This window comes from Rattus rattus, chromosome 9, assembly GCF_011064425.1.
Source record: "Rattus rattus isolate New Zealand chromosome 9, Rrattus_CSIRO_v1, whole genome shotgun sequence".
Classification (NCBI taxonomy): domain Eukaryota; kingdom Metazoa; phylum Chordata; class Mammalia; order Rodentia; family Muridae; genus Rattus; species Rattus rattus.
Genome location: NC_046162.1, coordinates 93,293,567 through 93,313,370, shown reverse-complemented (window position 1 = coordinate 93,313,370; position 19,804 = coordinate 93,293,567). Strand labels below are relative to the sequence as shown.

Genomic DNA, 19,804 nt, shown 5'->3' with positions numbered 1-19,804 from the left:
TCAGAGCTTGGGTACTGGAATGGACTTCCCTCTGTCTAGGTTTTTACCATGGGGCTGAAGGGACTTAGGTTCTTCTGGCCTCTCCAGCATCCCTGGATCCAGATGTCCTTGAGGAACGTAGAATGCTCCATGTCTCCTCCTTACCAATGCCCCAGGCTGCTGTTGCTTCTTGGAAGAATGGCTGAGCCCTACCAGTGCTCTTTGTGACTCCTAGGAGTTGGAGACTCAGGAGACAGAGATTAGCTTGGCCTCCGGCCTGAAATCCACCCCATTGCTGCCCTAATACTCTGCAGCTGTGTGGGCCTGGGCCTGTGTCCTACTTGGCTCTGGAACACTTGGTACAGGCGACCTCAAACTTTCATGTCTCCTTGGACTTCGAGGCCTGTTATAAGAGAAACTGTCAACTGTCTCTTCCCCCTGCATAGGTGCGATGGGCAGTGTTCACACATGGTGCATGTGGGCGGTGGGGTGTGCCCACGTCTGGTGCAACTGTCACACCACCTCTTTCTTTAACATATACATGAAAAACATACTGATGCGTGCTTCGGAAATAGCCTCACCTCCAGCTACTGCTAGGTGATGAGAACAGAGGAGTTTGCACAAGGTATTCTGTTCTAAGTAGACTCATATCTACCTCACCCTGGAGCTTTTGTACCCTGCGAGGTTGCTTGGCAGCCTGCTGGAAGCCTCAGACTTGGCTAAGGAAGCAGGCAGAGCTGATGGATAGGCTGTTTGCTGTCTTGCTCATTAAAGCCTTTTCTTAGGACTTTCCCAGCGGTGAGACAGAGGAGGAAAGAGAAGAGGAGAGGAGAAGAACGATCCAGTTCATACTGGGTCATTGGCTTCTGACCTTGCTGGATAGGAACTCAGACAGTGCTCTTAAAACTTGATTCCTGTGTTGGGGCGAGGACTCAGTAGGCAAAGGGCTTGCCTTGCAAGCTTGAGGACTTGAGTTCAGTCTCTGGCACCAGTGATGGGCTTGTGTAAAAAGCCAGGCATGATGGTGTGCACTTATATTCCCTATGGAGACAGGGACGGGGGATACCTGGGGCATGCTGGCCAGCAAGCTTAGCATAAATGGGCCAATGAGAGACCCTGCTTCAAAGGAGGATGACAGCATTTCCGAGGATGATACCTAAGAGCACCCTCTGGCCTCCACATGCACATGCCCACTCACTTGTGTGCTCACCAGTGCGAGCATGCATGTGAGCACGACACGCATGCATGCACATGCGCACACACACACACACACACACACACACACACACACACGCACACACATGGAATTAAGGAATAAACTTGATCTCTTTTTGCCTGTTTTCTATGCCATCTTCCTGCAGGTGGGCTTCTGTCTCCTATATTCTTCTTAGCCCCGGTCTTCTGTCCTGTAGTTTAGGACAGGACGCAGAGAGAGGTGGAGGCATCTATGGGTTGGGTCTTAGAGTCTACTTAGGTATCTGAGCCTGCTTCTGGGGCCAATAGAGTAGATGATGGGCTGGTCAGGCCCAGACTGGAGTCACCCCAGATTGTGGGACTCATTGAGTACACATATTTTTCTCTCCGACGGAGGTTAAAGGAAAACAGGGCAGGTGCAGCCGCAGGGTGTCCTCGATACCTGTTGGGACTCTCTTGGTGTGAGGTGGGTACAGGGATGAACAGCAGGAGTAAGTGTCCAGGAGGAAGCCAACAATGTCTGAACTCACCCGGGCTAAACCTTCCTTTCTGGGCTACAAGAGAGCATGAGGGATAGCTTGAACCAAAGGTATTCAGGATTCTGCTGGGGGCCACCATGGTCTTTGGAGAGGTCAGAGGTCACTGGAAGCAACTAGAGCAGCTTCATGTCCTTCTTCATTGTTTGCTACCCAGGGCCACCCAACCTGCCGTCTCTGTAGAGTCTGTGATCAAAGGGCTGTTACCAGAGAGCATCAGTGCGTCAGCACTGGTGCGGGTGACTGTGAGGGCGAGCCCGTGTTTCCCGATGGAAAGATGAATTTGCGTGTCCTCCTCTCCACTTCTGCCTACAGGAATCCGGGAAGTATTCCCAGCTTTGTCTAGATCCTGAAGAGGCCAAGACGTATAGTTCAGAGTCCGTGTGTGTGTGTGTGTGTGTGTGTGTGTGTGTCTGTGTGTGTGTGGAGAGAGAGAGATGGAATAAATAATTCCAGGCACATGGGCATTCTGAGCGTGTGCAGGTGTGTGCTCCTGTGCACTCATGAACGCCCATCTGCATTCACGCATGGTCGTGTGTCTAGATGGGCATCTGTAGGTAAGTGAGCAGTGTACTCTCACCTCTGTAAAAGCCTGGGTTAACCTACTTGCACAGAGTGCACATGTGAGTGTCTCTAATGATTTGAACGTGAACATCTCCATGCCTGAGTAGACCTGTGTGTCCTCCGTACATATTTGCATGTGTACACGGGCAGGTGCCCATGTGTGCTTTCTCTGTGCCCACACATTGTGGATGTACACTTATGTCTGTGTTACTGACGCATGCAGTTACTTGTGTAGTGGTTTTGTGAGTGTGTACTGAGCACTGGGGACAGCAAGCTCTCTGTTCCAGGCATCTGAGAGTTGCTGTGAAGGCTCATTGGAGACGTTCAGATAGGTCTCCTTTCCCAGGCAAGGGTATGGGAATCCTTGGGTCTCCTTTGGTTTCCAGGAAGCTGGGGCCATGTGGGGCCAGCTGCCAAATGGGGCTGTGGTGCAATCTGCTGGTTGAGCCCCTTCCGGAGCTGTGGGTTCCTCTGGGTGTGGGGAAGCTGCCCTTTCTGACCTCCCTGCCTGCTGTGGTGCCTCCTGGAGTGCAGGACACACCTCTAGGCCATGGAGCCTCACCCACAGGAAGCTCAACTTGGGGGACAGGCGAAAGGGAGGTGCCCTGCCTGGCGCCCCACCCTGTGGCTGCCGCCCTGAAGCTTCTCAGCTCTTTCTCTAACAAGCCCCAGGGACTTCTCTGGGACCCAGGGCTCTACAGCTATACGGCTGCGACCATGTTTGGCAGGAAGCGCAGCGTCTCCTTTGGGGGCTATGGATGGTGGGTGACGGCAGAGATGAGGGTGGACTTGGAGAAGGGATCTCACTGGGCAGCTGGGAGCAGGGCTCAGGCTGTGCCTGAGACCTGAGCCTGTGGGAAGCACGTCCAGATGCCAGGTAGACGTGGAGGATCCTGAGGGGGCCACCGGAGGCCAAGCTCTGCCTCACTGTCAGAAGCAAGGTCTGCAAGAGATCCAAAAGGTCAGGGTGGCTGGAAGTGTGGGTGTGAGAGAGCAACTGCACTTGAATGCCTGTGCCTGTGCTAGTGTGCGCTGCTGTATGTGTGTGCACATCTGTGGTTATTCATGTGTGTATGTGTGCAAATGGGGTGTGACTGTAATCTATCTGACCGTGTGTGCTATGTGCCTGCTGGACAGACATGCCTTTGAGTGTGACCACACGTGTTCTCTGTGTCAGAGCAAGTACCTACCTTGCTCCCCTGGTGTCCTGTATCCATGCTCGATCCTACCGGGCTGTCAGGAGTCAATGACAGAATGCCTGTGGGCTGCCTCTTCTCTACATGGGCCGTGAGAGGAGGGGCCGGCCTGTCTTCAAGTTTGCCATTCTTGCTGACCCACTTTTGCTCCATTCAGCCCCGCATCCAGCCTTTTGATCTTAGGCACTTTTTTTTTTTTTTTTTTTTTTTGCCTCTAAGCTGTCTGTTTTCCCAGATGCTGAAGGTAGGGTCTGAAGTCAAAGGCCTGTCTCACCTTACTGGCTCGATGCAGCTCAGCTGGGAGTGCAGCTTAATGGCTTTCCTTATCAGTCTCCCCTTCTGGGTCCAGGGCATTGTCACAATGAGGGTGTCTGGGGTCCTGGCTGGAATGATGGCTGGCATTGGTGGGGCTGGCAGGAAGGCTGGGGAGACACAGAAGGGTTAGGAGGGGACAGGCTCTGTCTCTCTGGTCACTGATCGTCTGCTGGCTTGCCTTTCTTTTTCCCCTCTTTGAGAACACTTTGCCATCCATTCTCTTACAGGAAGAGATTCTGGTCGCTCTGCCTGGCGAATGGGACAGTGACGATAAGAGGATGCTAGGGTGGCAGGTGGTGTCTGCTCACAGGTCATCCCCAGTGCTGGGGTAGGGACTATTGTCCTGATGGAGGGTCTGGGTTTGATTCACACAGTCTGCTTCCTGCTCTGGGAGGGGCGTGTGAGGTTGGTCTGGGACCACTGCAGGCCTGGGCTTAGGTAACGGGATCTTGTTCTCCCAGACCCTCCTGTGAAGTGTGGCTCAGGCAGACGGCCTGGCTTCAGAGAGCTTGCTTTGCAAGGCTTCTGTCTTAGTCTGTGTTTTAATTTATTCAGTGTGAGTGTGTGTGTGTGTGTGTGCCCGTGCACATGGACACATGGACTTGTGTGTGTGCAGGCACATGTGTGTGAGTGAACATATATGTAGAGATCAAAAGACACCTTCAGGTGTCATTCCTTACTTTGTTTATTCGTTTAAAGTTTTCAGTCTTTTTAGTCCTCTCCCTGGAGATGTGCATGACCACGGCAGATTGAGTCACCCCAGAATCTCTGCTCCTTTAGCTATTGTCCACGCTCCCTTTGTCTGGGACACCAGCTCTGGCCTTTGCGGTCTCCTGACTTTCCTCTTGCACAGTCTCTGGTTTTCTTGCTTCCCACCCCCCTCGTCTTGCAAGTCTCTGTCTGGGCTCACTTTTTTTTTTTTTTGGCATAATCCAGGGAATCAGGAATCCTGCCTAAGTCAGTTGTCTCACCATCACCCAAACGGGTTCTGAATCCAAATACAAGAAGACATCTGGTGCGATCTTGTACATCTCGGCTATTTTCCCCTGGATTTCTGTCTTAGGTACTGCTGCCTTCCTAGAGTGAAGGGCAGCCTCTGAAGTAGATGGTTGGCCATGGTTTCCTGTTCTGGTTAGGTCTTGTGTCATTCACGATGATGGGGCTCTACAAGCAGACAAGCAGGAAAGAGCTCATTTATTTATTTATCTTCGTTTGAGACAGGCTCTCTTTGATTCGGTCATCATTGATTAGCCTAGGCTGGCCAGATAGAGAGCCCAGGCACTCCCCCTTCTCTGCCTCTCCAGCACTGGGTTAATAATAGTGTGTGCTCCCACCCTGGGCTTTTTTTTTTTTTTTTAATGTGTCTTCCAGGGCTCCAGCTCAGATATTAAACTTGCAAAGCAGGCACTTTAATGACAACTCTCTTCCCAGTCACCTGTGGTTTGATTTTTTTTGTCCAGCCCCTACAAGTAGCAATTCTGTGTATCAGATTGCTCCAGAGCTCCCAAGCAAAACCAGTGGATGATTTAAACCTGGCCAGGTGAGGCAGGAGACACAAGTGTGTCACCCACAGCTGCCTCAGAGGCAAAGACAGCAGTGGGGAGAGTGACCTAGTATGTCCAAGGGACTCTGTATGTTAGCCACATTGTCCATTAAACTGGGTTCTAGGGTGACAGGCTCAAATGTTTCTCACTATGGGAGAAAGGACCCCGGTATGTCAAACATATGCTCAGTAGATGCTATTGGGATAACAGGGGGGTTTCCATGCAATGATGGGTTGAGACCCATTGAGTCTGGAGTGACACAAAGGACTTTTCATAGAGTTAGGTTAGGAAAGTGGGCTGGACTGCAGTGTAGCAATCATCTGATCACAGCTTCCAACTAGGAGAGAAAGCAGCTGGTTGAGGCTGTGGAATCCTGGATCCCCGATCCTCCCAGACAGTGAGGTTGGTCTTAGATGGAGTTTCAAAGGCTCCATTTGTTGTCAAGGGAGAGGGCCAGTGCCAACAGTGCGGTCATGGTCAAGTGAGTAGAGTGATTCAGGGGACAGAGGAGCTGTAAGGGGGGACAGCCCCCACCTTACAACCTTGCCCAAACTACAAGCTCCAAGGGCCACTCTCTAGCACGGAAACCCTGGTGGACAGGCTGCTGCGTGGGAGAGATTGGGGGCACAGGGACCAGCAAGGTCTGCTGTGGTGGGGATGCCTGTCTGTCCAGGCAGAGATTAGGAGGGCACACAGGAGGCTGAGACTTAGAGCCCCTCCACCTTAACGATCGGGGCTCTCTGAGAGCACAGCCTTTCCTCTCTGGGTCCCATGTATCAGTGGGGACCCCCTGCTGTAGCAGAGGACTGTTAGAAGAACGAAGAGCTATTCCTCCAGACGATGTGGGCCTGTTTTCATCGGGTGGCTCATAGGAGCATGACAGCAGAGTGGGGATTCTGACGACAGCATAGATTTGGGGCTCTGTTAGGTTGAATGGGAGGGCAGGAGGGTCTGCCTTCGGTGTGGAAACCTTAAGGAAAGAGCATGGTAGGGCCTGAGAAAGAGATGGAGAGAGGCAGAAGCCACATGTCCTGGTGTCATAGCTGGTTTTGCTGGTAGGGACTGAGATTGGGTGCTGGAGGATTCTCAGAGAAAGGGGATCCTGCTCTCAACTGGGGAGCTCCAGCACAGTTCAGAGCTTAACACCAACCGGGAAGGCATCTATACACTTGCTGTGTGGACCCCTCCTCTCTCTGTCCTCCTCTCCCTGAGAGCTGCCTACGGGAAAAAAGTGGGAAGGCTAGAGCCTGAGTGAACTTTCAGGGTGCCAAGCATCTTAGAGGTGCTGGTGAGTTTAGTGGCACTGATGATAATGACCGGATGGTAGTGGAGACACTAGAGGCACGCTGACATTGAAGGTGGCGGTGGCTCTGGAGTGACACTGATATTGATGGTGACCCAGGTGAAGGCAGTGGTAGTGGTGAAACTGGTCATGACGGTGACATGGTGGTGGTGATGCTGGTGTGATATGAAGGGGGTGATGACACCTGTGGTGACTGGGGTGACTAATGCTGTCATGGGACTTAGACGTTGATGGCTGTTAGTGACAGTGCTGACACTGGTGTGATGGTGACACGGTGGTGGTGACACTGTGAGTGACAGTGGTGATGCTGGCTGTGGAAGTGGCTCTGGTGGTGATGACTATTAAATGATGGTGCTGGCACCAGTCACAATGGTGACATGGGTGAAGTGACCTCTGGTCAATGAAAGACTTATGCAGGGAGAACATTGCCCACTGTTCCTCTGATGGGGGAAGGGACCTCCGTTTCCAGCCATAAGGGCTGGCATATGTGGGGGTAAAAATAGAACCTCACACACTGCCTTGTTTGCCAGAGAAGGTGGTGCAGGCAGGGGTGGGGAGTGCTGCTGTGTCTGCAGCCAATGTGTGCTCCCAGCTCGAACCAACCTGCGGCTCTCCTTGGAGTCTGCTGCTGGCTTCTAACCTGCCTGATGGGCAAGCATCTTCCGGAACAGGCGTATTCCTGTGGCCGGGGTGTTTGCATCTCCTGTGGCGTCTACACAGAATGTTGAAGGTTCTAGCGAGAGCACTGGTTCTCAACCAGTGGGTTGAGAGCCCTTTGGCAAACCTCCGTCTCCGAAAATATTTACATTATGATTTACAACAGTAGGAAAATTACAGCTAAGAAGTAACAATGAAGATAACTTTACAGTTGGGGGTCACCACAGCATGAAGTGGATTAAAGGGTCACCACTGGCCTAGAGTCAGACCTGACCAGAGATCTCACTCCTTTGAAGCCTAGTTTCCATCTCTAAAATACAGAGGGTCCTAGTACCTTTCTGTCCCAGTTTCAATTTTGCTGCTGTGACAATACCTTGACAAGAGTGCCTTTAGGGGAGAAAGGATCACTGAGAGAAATCAAGATAGGAGCTTGAAGAAAGGCTGGCTTTGCACATAGCATTACCTCTGACCAAGGAACTCATTTCACAGACAAGGAAGCATGGCAGGAATCATGAAGGATGCTGCCTTCTGGCTGGCAGGCAGGAAGCAGTCAGGCAAGCAGCAGGCAGCAGGCAGCAGGCAGGCAGACAGCAGGCAGGCAGGCAGGCAGCAGGCAGCAGGCAGCAGGCAGCAGGCAGGCAACAGGCAGCAGGCAGGCAGGCAGCAGGCAGCAGGCAGCAGGCAGCAGGCAGCAGGCAGCAGGCAGGCTGGCAGCAGGCAGCAGGTAGGCAGGCAGCAGGCAGCAAGTGGGCAGGCAGCAGGCAGCAGGCGGGCAGCAGGCAGGCAGGCAGGCAGGCGGGCAGGCAGGCAGCAGGTGGGCAGGCAGGCGGGCAGCAGGCAGCAGGTGGGCAGGCGGCAGGCAGGCAGGTGGGCGGGCGGCGGGCAGCAGGCAGCAGGCAGGCAGGCAGCAGGCAGCAGGCAGGCAGGCAGGCAGGCAGCAGGCAGCAGGCAGCAGGCAGCAGGCAGCAGGCAGCAGGCAGGCTGGCAGCAGGCAGCAGGTGGAGCAGGCAGCCAGGCAGCAGGTGGGCGGGCAGCAGGCAGCGGGCAGGGCAGCAGGCAGGCGGGCAGGCGGGGCGGGCAGCGGGCAGCAGGCGGCGGGCAGCAGGCGGGCAACGGGCAGCAGGCGGCGGGCGGCAGGGCAGGGCGGCAGGCAGCAGGCGGGCAGGCGGGCAGGGCAGCAGGTGGGCGGGCAGCAGGGCAGCAGGGTGGGCAGGCGGCAGGCAGGCAGGCAGCAGGCGGGCGGGCGGCAGGCGGCGGGCGGGCGGAGCCGGGCGCGGCCAGCGGGCAGCAGGCGGGCAGCGGGCGGGCCAGCGGGTAGACAGGTGGAGCGGGCGGCGGAGGCGGGCGGGCGGGCAGCAGGCAGGGCAGGGCGGGCGGGCAGCAGGCCGGGCAGGCGGGCAGCAGGCAGGCAGGCAGGCAGGCAGGGCAGCAGGCAGGCAGGCGACGGGCAGCAGGCCAGGCAGCAGGCAGCAGGCAGCAGGCAGGCAGGCTGGGCAACGGGCAGCAGGTGGGCAGGCGGCAGGCGGCAGGCAGCAGGCAGGCAGGCAGCAGGCAGCAGGCAGCAGGCAGCAGGGCAGGGCAGGCAGCAGGCAGCAGGCAGCAGGCAGCAGGCAGCAGGCAGCAGGCAGCAGGCAGGCTGGCAGCAGGCAGCAGGTGGCGGGCAGCAGGCAGCAAGTGGGCAGGCAGCAGGCAGCAGGCAGGCAGCAGGCAGGCAGGCAGGCAGGCAGGCAGCGGGCAGCAGCAGGTGGGCAGGCAGGCAGGCAACAGGCAGCAGGTGGGCAGGCAGCGGGCAGCAGGTAGGCAGGCAGCAGGGCAGCAGGCAGCAGGCAGGCGGGCGGCAGCAGGCAGCAGGCAGGCCCAGCAGGCAGCAGGCAGCAGGCAGCAGGCAGCAGGCAGGCAGCAGGCAGGCCAGGGGTAGACAGGTAAGGCAGGCAGCAGCGGGCAGCAGGCAGGCAGGCGGGCAGCAGGCGGGCAGGCGGAGCAGGCAGCAGGCAGGCGGGCGGGCAGCAGGCGGGCAGGCAGGGCAGGCGGCGGGCAGCAGGAGCGGGCAGGCGACAGGCAGCAGGCAGCAGGCAGGCAGCAGGCGGCGGGCAGCAGGCAGGCGGGCAACAGGCAGCAGGTGGCGGGCGGCAGGCAGCAGGCAGCAGGGCAGCAGGCGGCAGGGCAGCAGGCGGGCGGCGGGCAGCAGGCGGGCAGCGGGCGGCAGGCGGGCGGGCAGCAGGGCGGGCAGCAGGCGCAGGTGGGCAGGCAGGCAGGCAGCAGGCAGGCAGGCAGCAGGCAGGCAGGCAGGCGGCAGGCAGCAGGCGGGCGGGCGGCAGGCGGGGCAGCGGGCAGGGCAGGGCGCGGCAGGCGGCAGGCAGGCGGGCGGGCAGCGGGCGGCAGGCAGGCAGGCAGCAGGCAGCAGGTGGGCAGGCAGCGGGCAGGCAGGAGGCAGGCAGGAGGCGGGCGGCAGGCGGCAGGGGGGAGGAAGGAGGCAGCTGGAAGGGGAGGACGCAGGAAGAGGGCAGGCCGGGAGCAGGCAGGAGGGCAGCAGGCGGCAGGCAGGCAGGCAGCAGGCAGCAGGCAGGGCAGGAAGCAGGCAGCAGGCAGCAGGCAGCAGGTAGGCAGGCAGCAGGCAGCAGGCAGGCAGGCAGCAGGCAGCAGGCAGGCTTAGGCATTCTTATCTTTGTTTTATTTTTAATTATATTTATGTGCCTGTGCGGGTGTATGTGCATAGGAATGCAGGTGCCCACAGAGGTTAAGAGTGCTAGATGTTCTTGGAACTGGAGGTACAGGTGGTTGTAAGCCCTCGAATGTGGGTTCTGGGAATTGAACATGGGTTCTCTGGAAGAACGATATGTGTGTTTAACCACTGAGCCATCTTTCCAGTCCTCAGCTAACATTCTTATACAGTTCAGGACAACCTGCCTAGGTAATGGTGCTGCCCACAGTGGGCTGGTGCCTCCTACATCAATTATCAATCAAGACAGCTTTCCAGAGACACGCTCACAGGCCAAGCTGATCTAAGTGATTCCTCAGCTTAGAGATTCTCTTTCTAAATAGTTTCCGATTGTATCAGGTTAACAGTTAAAGCCATCCAGGAAAACTTCCCATAGAAGTGTGTGTGGTCCAGTGCCTCATGGAACTGAGACTTCCTTTCCTGGGCTGGAAGAAAATGTTTTGTAGTAGCTTTCCTGTAGGACAGATACAGAAGGGAACCTGTATTCTCACACTGACTGAAGCCCTTGCGTTTCTCTTGGCAGGATCGACAAGACCATGCTGGCGGGTCTGAAGGTCAAGTAAGTAACTTCTTTCAATTCTTTAGAGGTCGGAGATGACAACAGTTCCTTGCCTGAGACTTGGTCTGTCCATGTTGTGTGTAACAGTTGGATGCTGTGGACTGTCATTGCAGGCCTGGTTGAAGGGGCTTCTGCACTGCAGGAGACTACATGGGCCTCTTGAGTCCTGGGATGTCCAGGGAAAGGCAGAGGTGTGATTGACAGAATCAGGGACAAGCATGGTGGGAATGTGACTAGTGGCTGTGACCTTCAGGCCACACACTTATTGATAAGAAAGATGTATTTTCTATTATTTAAATTTTGATGTGAAGCCCCAATGCCTAGAGGACATCTTTCTGACATTATCCATCTATTTGAGAAAACTATAATACCTCTTTTTAAGATTATTACTATTATACTCTGTGTGTATGGGCATTTTGCCTGCATGCATGTCTGTGCACCGTGAGTGTGCCTGGTACTTGCAGAGGTGTAGAATTCCCTGACACTGGAGTTTTGGACAGCTTTTAGGCATCATGTGCGTTCTGGGAATCAAACTTGGATCCTCTGGAAGAGCAACAAGTGCTCAAAACCACTGGACCATCTCTGCAGCCCCTAGAACCCCTTCAAGCACCATCGGCATGTGTGTGGGTTCAGGTGGCCATTGAGTCATCTGGAACTGACTGGTCATCCTGGTGAGCCCAGTCTGTGGGCTGCTTGAGGCTTCCACACCACAAGTCTCAGGCCTGGGCACTGCCGGCCTAGGTCTGACAGGTGGCTGCTGGTCTATGTGGAGAGGGTGAACAGAGGCCCCTCTGTCTTGAAGCTGCTGTCTTCCGTTCCCTTACCCTTCACTCGCTTCCCCTTTCTGTTCTGTGGACTATTTGGTTATTATCTTCCCCCTTCTCTCTCGAGTCTTATCCAACTTTAAGAACTTGGTATGTGAAAAGGAAGAAAATTCTAGAAGGAAAAAAAAGCATTGATTACCAATGAAGATATTTTTCTGCCACATGTGACTTTGTGCATGGAAATTTGTGCAAATGTTCAGCAGGCACACACAAAGACCTGGGTTCATTTAGCAGAACACACATGTGCAGGAAGGCACGCAGTTCAGTGTGCTCCTCTGGTCCTCCCTGCTCCAATTTGGCTACCGTGAGCCCTCAAGTTGCCAGTGTTGGTCTTCCTTGGTACAGGTGCCAGGGAAAACCAGCCAGACTCGAGGGTTGGCCTTTAAGGGGATCAGAATAGAAGGCCTTCCTTCCATTTGGTTTGTCAATTCCAGAAAGATGAGGGGTTGGTGGGGGAAGGGTGGTGAGCAGGGCTTGGGGCTGGATCTTAGTCTCTCCACAGAGTTGAGGCCAGAAAGGCCATGAAGCACTCTTGGTTTCTAAAGCTGTTCTGTATCTGGGACAGGAGGACGGGGCCGCTGTGCAGCACGGTGTATGCGTGGGTGCTGCTCAGGTCAGGGCAGTTCCTTTTGTTTTGCTTTATTTTGTTGGCGGTGCTAGGAATTGAACCCAGGAGCTTGTGCATGCTAGGCCAGTGCTCTCCCCTTGAGCTCCATCCAGCCCGTTTTAATTTTCCTTATTTTGTAGGTGGGGGGAAGGGGCACATACCATAGTGCTCCTCTGATGGTCAGAGGGCAACGTGCTGGACTCAAGCTGCACCTTCACCATGTGGAGTCTTGTGACTGAATTCAGTCCATCAGGTGTGGCAGCTAGTGCCTTCGTCCGTGAGCAATCTTGATGGCCCTGATTTTACTTCAAAAATATTTTAATTGTGTGTGTGTGTGTGTGTGTGTGTGTGTGTATGTGTGTGTACATGTGCAGAGCCCAGAAGAAGGCATAGGATCTCCTGGTACTGGAGTTGTAAGTGGTTGTGAACTGCTCATTGTGAGTGCTGGGAATCGAACTCAGGTCCTATAGAAGAGCAGCCAGTACTCTTAACCAAGGTGCTACAACTCCTACTCTGTTCATTTTACTTTTTAAAATGTGACACAGTATCTCATTAAGTTGCCCAGACTGGACTAGAATTGCATTAACCTTTCTTGGGGAGTTGTGAACAGAGGTCTGTTTACCTAGGTAAGGTACCAATGACAGACCAAAGAAATGACTTCATGCAAGTGTAGCTTGGTGGATCAATGAGTTAAGTTGGGGTGACTCACAGGATCATGGTTGAGGGGTTATGCAAAAGAGTGTGGGCAGCTTACTGGTCTCTATGCCGTCGAAGAAGGGTCCTCCCTCCCTAGCAACTGTTAGCTGATTGTCTATCCTTCTGGGGGAGGGTATATACTGCAAATCTTTTCTACACCCTCTTTCCCCTTTATGATAGAGCGCTTTTAATCCCAATCTTGTGTCTCCTGTGGATAATCAGAGATGTTATGATAGCCATGGTCAGGGGTCTGGAGTTCAGAGAGAGCAAGAGAGCAACACCTTGAGCCTGAAATCTTTCTGCCTCAACCCCTCCAGCAGCCCGAGTTACAGGTCTATCTATACCTTTATCTTTTGGCAACATGCTTGACTTTTCCAGGTCTTCTCAGGGGTGTATCTGCATAGTGAATGAGGTGTGAGGTGGTGAGCAGGGTTACTGAGGGGTGTGCAGAGAAGAAGTGGTTTTGGGGGGCTGCCTTGAGCCATCTATTGCAACTACAGCCATGGTTTGCAGAGAGCCTGTTTGTTTTCAGTAGATCCATTTGTAACCTGTAGAGGAAGGGGATACAGGGTGTGTGAAGGACTGGGAGCAGATAGGCCAGTGCTGAGCGCGGGATCTCTGTAGGGTCTCTGAATACGTGGGGGACAGTTAGAGTTCAGGGGTGGGGAACATGGCATTGGTGGTGTCCTGCAGGGTGTAGGACTGAATTGTAGCTTTAAGATCTGTTGATTTCAGGAAGCAAACCCTTTAAACTGAATGTGGTGGCACACGCCTGTAATCTCATCACTTAGGAGGAGGAGGTGGGAAGATTCGGAGTTGATGGGGAGGCTCTGGAGCTCAAGGTCATACTCAGGTATTGTCTGGGACCCATGAGACAAATGTACCTGCCTCAAAAGAGAAAAAGAACAAGAGCTTTAATGTGTAATCCGGTTAGGCTAAAGATGGAAAGTCTCCCATCCAATAAGCCTTAAGGAACCTAAGAGATGCTCAGGAGGGGCTGAACCAGGTCCAGGGAAGCTCAAATAGACTTTAACAGGGAAGAATGAAGTTGAAAGATTGTACTTTAGATAGTAAAATTTACCACAAAGCTATAGATGGCATGAAACTTGACTTATGTCAAAAACAAGCTATGGAAAAGAATCCAGACACTGAAAAAACACATCTTACACCCTTTCACATAAGTGATGTGCGTAGACTAGGACGTCCCTAGGGACTGAGTAGGTTAATGGTTTCTGAGGAATTGGGGGTCTGTAGGGAGAGTGAGATTTAAAAGATAATAGATTCTGGCCAACAAATGGCGAGTATGGTGTTGATAGTGATAAGAGTGACACAAGGTTGTGACCGTTCTGAGAAGCATTGAAGTGCACTTAAAATGGCGCGTGGAGTTTGCCTCAATAAACTTTTGCTGTTTTTTGAGACTAGGTTTCACGAAGTCCAGTCTGACCACAAACTCTATATAGTATGTAAATGAATTCTTCTTAATATAAACGTAAACAGTGAATGAAGCCCCTGGCTGAAATTTCTTTACCTCATGCTGGTCCCCAATAACTGCACAGAGAAACCAAGATTTATTTAAAACTGCACCTTGCTAGCTGAGCAGCTAAATGATCTGCCTTAGCCTTCCATGGTGATCTGGCTCTCTCAGCCCCATCCCATGATACGTGCATGTTATTATTGATCTGGCTTTCTGGGCTCAGGTGCGTTTCCACGATCTCTCTCCGGGCCCCTTTTTCATAGCTCCAAATCCTCCATCCTCCTCCCTGATCTGAATCTCCCTCTCTCCCCCTTCTCTCCTTCTCTCCCCCCTCCCTTCTCTCCCAATAGGTTGGCAGACATCCTGCCCCTATTCTCTATCCTGGCCAGCCTTTGAGTGATCAGCATTTATTGACAAGGCAGAGAATAAATGGTAAGAATTTTTTACAGAAACTTGAGACAGGAGATTCTTGGTATAAGCATTACAATGTTGTGCCTGGATTGAAACAAGATGTGAGGGCAGAGAAATCAGCATTTGAATAACACAAGGGTAAACTTTACACAGTGTACAAAAACATTATGCCCATATTAGCCGGAGCTGGCCTTGAACTCCTGAACCTCTTGCTTTCACCTCCCACGTCCTGGGATTACAGTGTGTACCACATGCCCGTTTTATCAATAATGCTTTTTTAAAAGGAGAACCTACTTAGCCTAACTCTTTGCAGGATATATAGCCACTGTCCAATCAGTTTGGATGAAGAGATGGCTATTACTCTAGGTGGGGGGATATTTGTTCTCAGGATAGGAAGACTGGAAGACACTACAAGAGGTCATATCCAGTCCTTACTTGCTGTAGGACTAAAATGATGTGGTCGTATCTTCCTCTTCCTTCAGTTGGTAATGTAGGTCCTACAGAATTCTGGAGGAGTGTGTTCAGGCTGTGCCTCTGCTCTCTGGCAGGACAAAGTGAGCAGTCAAATTCATGCTGGGGGGCCTCCGCCTGGGTCTAAGACTTTCTGCTTCCGCCTCTGCTGGCTGAAGCATTCTTCCTCCTGCAGCCTGTTCTCTGCTCAGCAGCAGACACTCCTATCCTGTGGCCTGTATGCCTTGATTGCCTCGGCTCACTCCCCAGGGACCTGGTGTCACTGACACAGGGGTCGATAGTCCTGGAGATGTCCCCGAGGCAGATAGTTCTGAAGATGAGGTCTGCCCCATGGGCACCGAGCATTGAGATTTTATCACTTGCTATCCAGAGGTTTCCCAGCCACTGTGTGGAGAAGGGACCTTTGCATTTGGCATTTGAGAGATGGGAAAATAAACACTCGGAGAGGTGGGGAATCTTGTTCAAGGTCATCAGCAAGTAAGCTGTGAAGGTAGAGTTTGAATCTTATATTTCGTTCCATCAGGGTAGAGCTTCGTGTTCTCAGTCCATATCTCCTGATCCAGGGGTCATGACCTGACCTCCTGGTGCCCTCCTCCCTGCCAGATGCCCAGACTGAGAGAGGCCTATGATGCCTGCATGAGGAGGCCCCCCAGAGGCTAGGACTTAACTATTGCTGGGGATACAAGGAACATGGGGCTACACAGGAACATGGAAAGGGGGTGACAGCAGTACCATGCGGGAGAAACAAGCTTGAGTTGTGGGTTGGCAGGCCCAGGTTCTAGACCTGGGCTAATAAATGGGCAGGTCAGTAACTTCTATGGGTCTATAAAATGGGAGAGCTGGATAAGGAATGGACTGCTCCTTGGTAGCTTTAACATGCTAGCTATATGCATGGCTTATCCTCCCCCACCCCTGCCTTTACAATGGTGGGGATCAAACCCAGGACCTGTACATGCAGGGCAAGTTCTCAACCACTATGACATTCTGGTCTTGCCTTATGTCTTTCTGTATTTTTTTGGTGGGGGGGGGGATAATTGCAGATGCTCCCTGCTGAGCAAATATGCATGACTGTGCCCTTCATCTTTGGATCCCAAGACTGGACACTGGGCAGGCGCTAAGGGAGATTCTCAGCACAGGTTCACTGAATGATGGAACTTGGATCATATGCTTACCCCATCACAGGAAAATGGGACCCTAGATAGAAATAAAAAGGCAGAGGCAGGCAGGTGGATGCAGGCGGAGGGATGGAGATGGAGGGGAGGCAGAGGCCGATGGAGGGATGCAGGCGGAGGAGAAGATACAGAGGTAGGAGGATGGATACAGGTAGAGCGGTCAGCATGCAGGAATCTCCCATCTTCAGCGTGCTTTGGGGGTTGGCTTAGGACGCAGACGTAGTACCTGAATCAAAGCCGGTCTACTTTCTCCCAGAGGGAATCCCGGAAGGAGTCCCCACCGTGTGTGTGTGTGTGTGTGTGTGTGTGTGTGTGTGTGTGTGTGTGTGTGTGTGTGTGTCTGTCTGTCTGTCTGTCTGTCTGTCTGTTGCATGGCTCCAGTCCCCTGAGATGACTTTTGTGACCAGGGACAGCCACGGTGACCAAATGAGCATGAGCTTGGGTAAGGACCAATTGCCTCTACTTCCAGGAAATATGCTCCAATGCCCAATCTGAGTCTGTTATCTCGTAGGAGAAAGAACCTAATTGGACGTTGGAGAGGTAGATGGCCCAGCAGTTAAGAGTACTGGCTACTCTTCTAGAAGACCCTAGTTCATTTCCAAGCACCCGCTTGGTGACTTATTACCATTCTTAACTCCAGTTCCAGAGGATCCAGTGCCCTCTTCTTGCCTCTACAGGAACCAGACACGTGGGGTGTGCATGTATATACATGCTGGCAACACACATGTTTACACAGAATAAAAATAAAATAATCTTAAAGGACAGAACCGAACTGCATACTTGATGGCTTGCTCTTGGCCCCTTGAAATGATAGCTTTGGCAGACAGATGGCGCGTGATGGGCAGAGTGCACGTTTGTTCTTGGATTTCTTCCTTGAGGGAGGAAAGCAGAGGTCTGACTTGGGTTGAGCATGCTGTGGTTTGGCCGTAAGCAGCCATTGCTATTCTTTGTTGATGATTTAAGCAGCTAAGGGTTCCAATTCTATTAGAAAAAAAGATGGAGACACAGGTGGGAACAGGCAGTGTGTCAGTGAGCTAACCCTGGCCACCAGCACCCCTGAGCGTAGTTACAATAGACGCTGTGCAGGATAGGGCACACCACCCGCTGGAAGGGCCTCGTGAGCTGTCACAGCTCTCCACACGCCCCTCCTCCACCCCTTTTGGAAATAGGGTCTCTCCATGCAGCCCTGGTTAGCCTGAAACTTACTGTATAGACTAAGCTGACTCAGGATCAGATTTGCCTTTCTCCACTTTCTGAGTGCTGAGGTTAAAGATGGCCATTTCATTTGTTTGCTTGTTTGTTTGTTTTTTCCACCAAGACTTCCACACCAGTCTGTAAGAGCAATGTAGACTCTAGGTGGTGATCTCGGTAGACATCTGCTCTCTTGGTTCTCTTGGTGCCAGCCCGTCACAATGTCATCAGAGGGGAGAGCTTGTGGAGCAAGTGTGTGTTTCCAGCCTCTCCAGAGAGCCCATTTCTCTGCAGTCAACAATTGATCCCCACTTAATGGCTCTTCTCATTGGCCAAGGGTCATGATCAGCAGTTCATTTCTCCACTGGCCGGCAGATCTTTATTTACTGTGGGTTACAAGAATCTTTAGGTTACCACAAGGATGTCCTAGAACATTCTGCAGTTGACTTATCCTACATCCAGTGCTACACACCTAGAACATTTGTAGAGGCTTTCTCCTGGGCTTGTCAAAGACATGGGGAGCTCAATGTTTTTATGGGGAGATGATTGAGTCAGTTCAACCAACATCTATTGGCGCCTTCATTCCAAAGCCACAGCCAGGCCAGAGACGGTGAGGGGCCGAGAAAAGGGGGTGCGGAGAATAGTCTGCCCATGGCAGCTTTCAGCCCCTTAGGGAGAGCGCAGACAGTTGCCATGGGATGTAGCAAGGGCTCTCACTGGTTCTCCCCTTCTGGAGACAATAGGTCTAGGCTGTCTCTAAGGGTGTGTGAGGTCAGTGGTCCAGCGTGGGAAGAGAGGCTTGGTGCTACATCACTGCACCAGGAAGGCACTGAGGTGTGAGGCAGCGTGGGTGGGAGGACCTGGGAGCTGTTGTTCTTGCCAGACAGGAGACTGGCTGGTTGGGCTGCCGGTAGGAGGGCGGCTGGGCTGTGGGAGAGCTTGGGGACAATGAGAGGGCTTTCAGAAGGGGTGAGAATGGTCAGGCTCAGATACTTCATAGCTTGCAGACCAGAGTAGGGTAGTAAGACTAGTGAAAGTGAGCCCTGGGTGGACATGGGGTCCCCTTTGTAGAGATGGGGAACTCAGGAATCGGGTCAGTTTCAGGGAGGCAATAGGACTCTGAATATAAGACCTTTTTGTCTTTCCCATTCTTTATCCTGTGTTGTTTGGGGTCCAGGGAGTTATACACTCCAGCCAGTAGAAGGGACTAGAGAAGGAGGGGGTGGAGGGCTAGAGGAGCTGGTGTGTGGCAGGGAGTCAGAGGGCAGGGCCCTCTCTGTGGTCCTGCAGGCACAGTGGGGGTTGTTTACTCTGGTCCTCCAACCTAACTCAGCTTCCGATGCCTTCAGTGGGTGAGCTCTAGGTGAGCTTCTTCTGGCTGGCAGTTGGTGCCCGAGTTTTCAGGGAACCATAGGGGAGCCCTTTATTTCTATGTCCTAGGCCATTAATTTCTTTAGGATGGGCCCTGTGCATGAATGCTGTTAGGTGTGTGTGTGTGTGTGTGTGTGTGTGTGTGTGTGTGTGTGTGTGTGTGTGTGTGATCACCAGTACAAGTGGACATGAGCTTAGAGGGCCCATGTGGGTGCCGGTGTGGTGCCTTTTTTGGCTTTAGCAAGTTCCTATGGTAACCACGAACATGTCTGTTTTGGGATCTGAGTCTGGGGCGGTGTGAGTGGCTACCAGGAGAAGCAAGGCAGGCGGGTGCTTAGCTGGCAATTGGGCTGTGTCCTGATTTTATTGCCAGGCACAGGCTGGAGGTACCATTTGCTAGATAGCGAGTTCTATAGACTCTAGGGACATATGTGCTCCTAATCTCATCCTGACCAGTCCCATCATGCCTAGGAAACTCTGGTGAGTCCATGTTCTGATTTTTGGGTGGTGGGTGGTTGCTGATGGCGTTAAGTTCTGGGGGCTGGGACGTCTTCTGAGATGGGCATGGGACCGCAAAGAACAGCTCAGCTGATCCCTGGATCCCGGGGAGGGTGCCTTCCATGTGGCTAGTGGAGTCGTGGAGTGGAATGGACATAGCTAACTGTGTCAGTGAGGGAGGTGAGGAGGGTGCAGGAGGGTGGGATGGCTTGCCTGTGGCCTGCCAGCTTCCGCTCAGTTCTCCCTTCAGTCTCCTTTACCCAGCTTACTTTCTGGAAGTCTTGTGCTATGCCGCTTGGGGGTCTCCACAGGTCTCTCAGGCCCTCAGCTCTGCTAGGCCTAGATGGGAGGCTCTGGATTCTATGGAAGGAAGAGGAAGGAAGTGGGCAGTCTGATTTGTCTAAATTATCCAGCCTGCCTGGGAAGCAGAGTCCAGAGCATTGTTCCTGAGGGTCCTGGGAGAAGGAAGCCATCGAAAAGACCCTAGATCTCGGATTCCTGGAGGCTGAGGGCTTGAAACAGA

The 19,804-nt window shown here is 53.2% G+C and overlaps 1 protein-coding gene across 3 annotated transcripts in view; it reads left to right on the top strand.

The window, feature by feature from the left end:
- Window positions 1–19,804, top strand: part of Rap1gap2 (RAP1 GTPase activating protein 2) — a 220,105-nt gene that overhangs the window by 31,745 nt on the left and 168,556 nt on the right. For 2 of the 3 annotated variants that reach the window (XM_032913633.1, XM_032913632.1), the window contains one exon: window positions 10,531–10,566. In XM_032913633.1, coding sequence (XP_032769524.1) covers window positions 10,544–10,566 — 23 coding nt within the window. In that variant the 5' untranslated portion in view covers window positions 10,531–10,543. Of the gene's footprint in view, window positions 1–10,530; window positions 10,567–19,231; window positions 19,264–19,804 lie in introns of those variants that run through there. The other variant, XM_032913634.1, reaches the window with a different exon arrangement.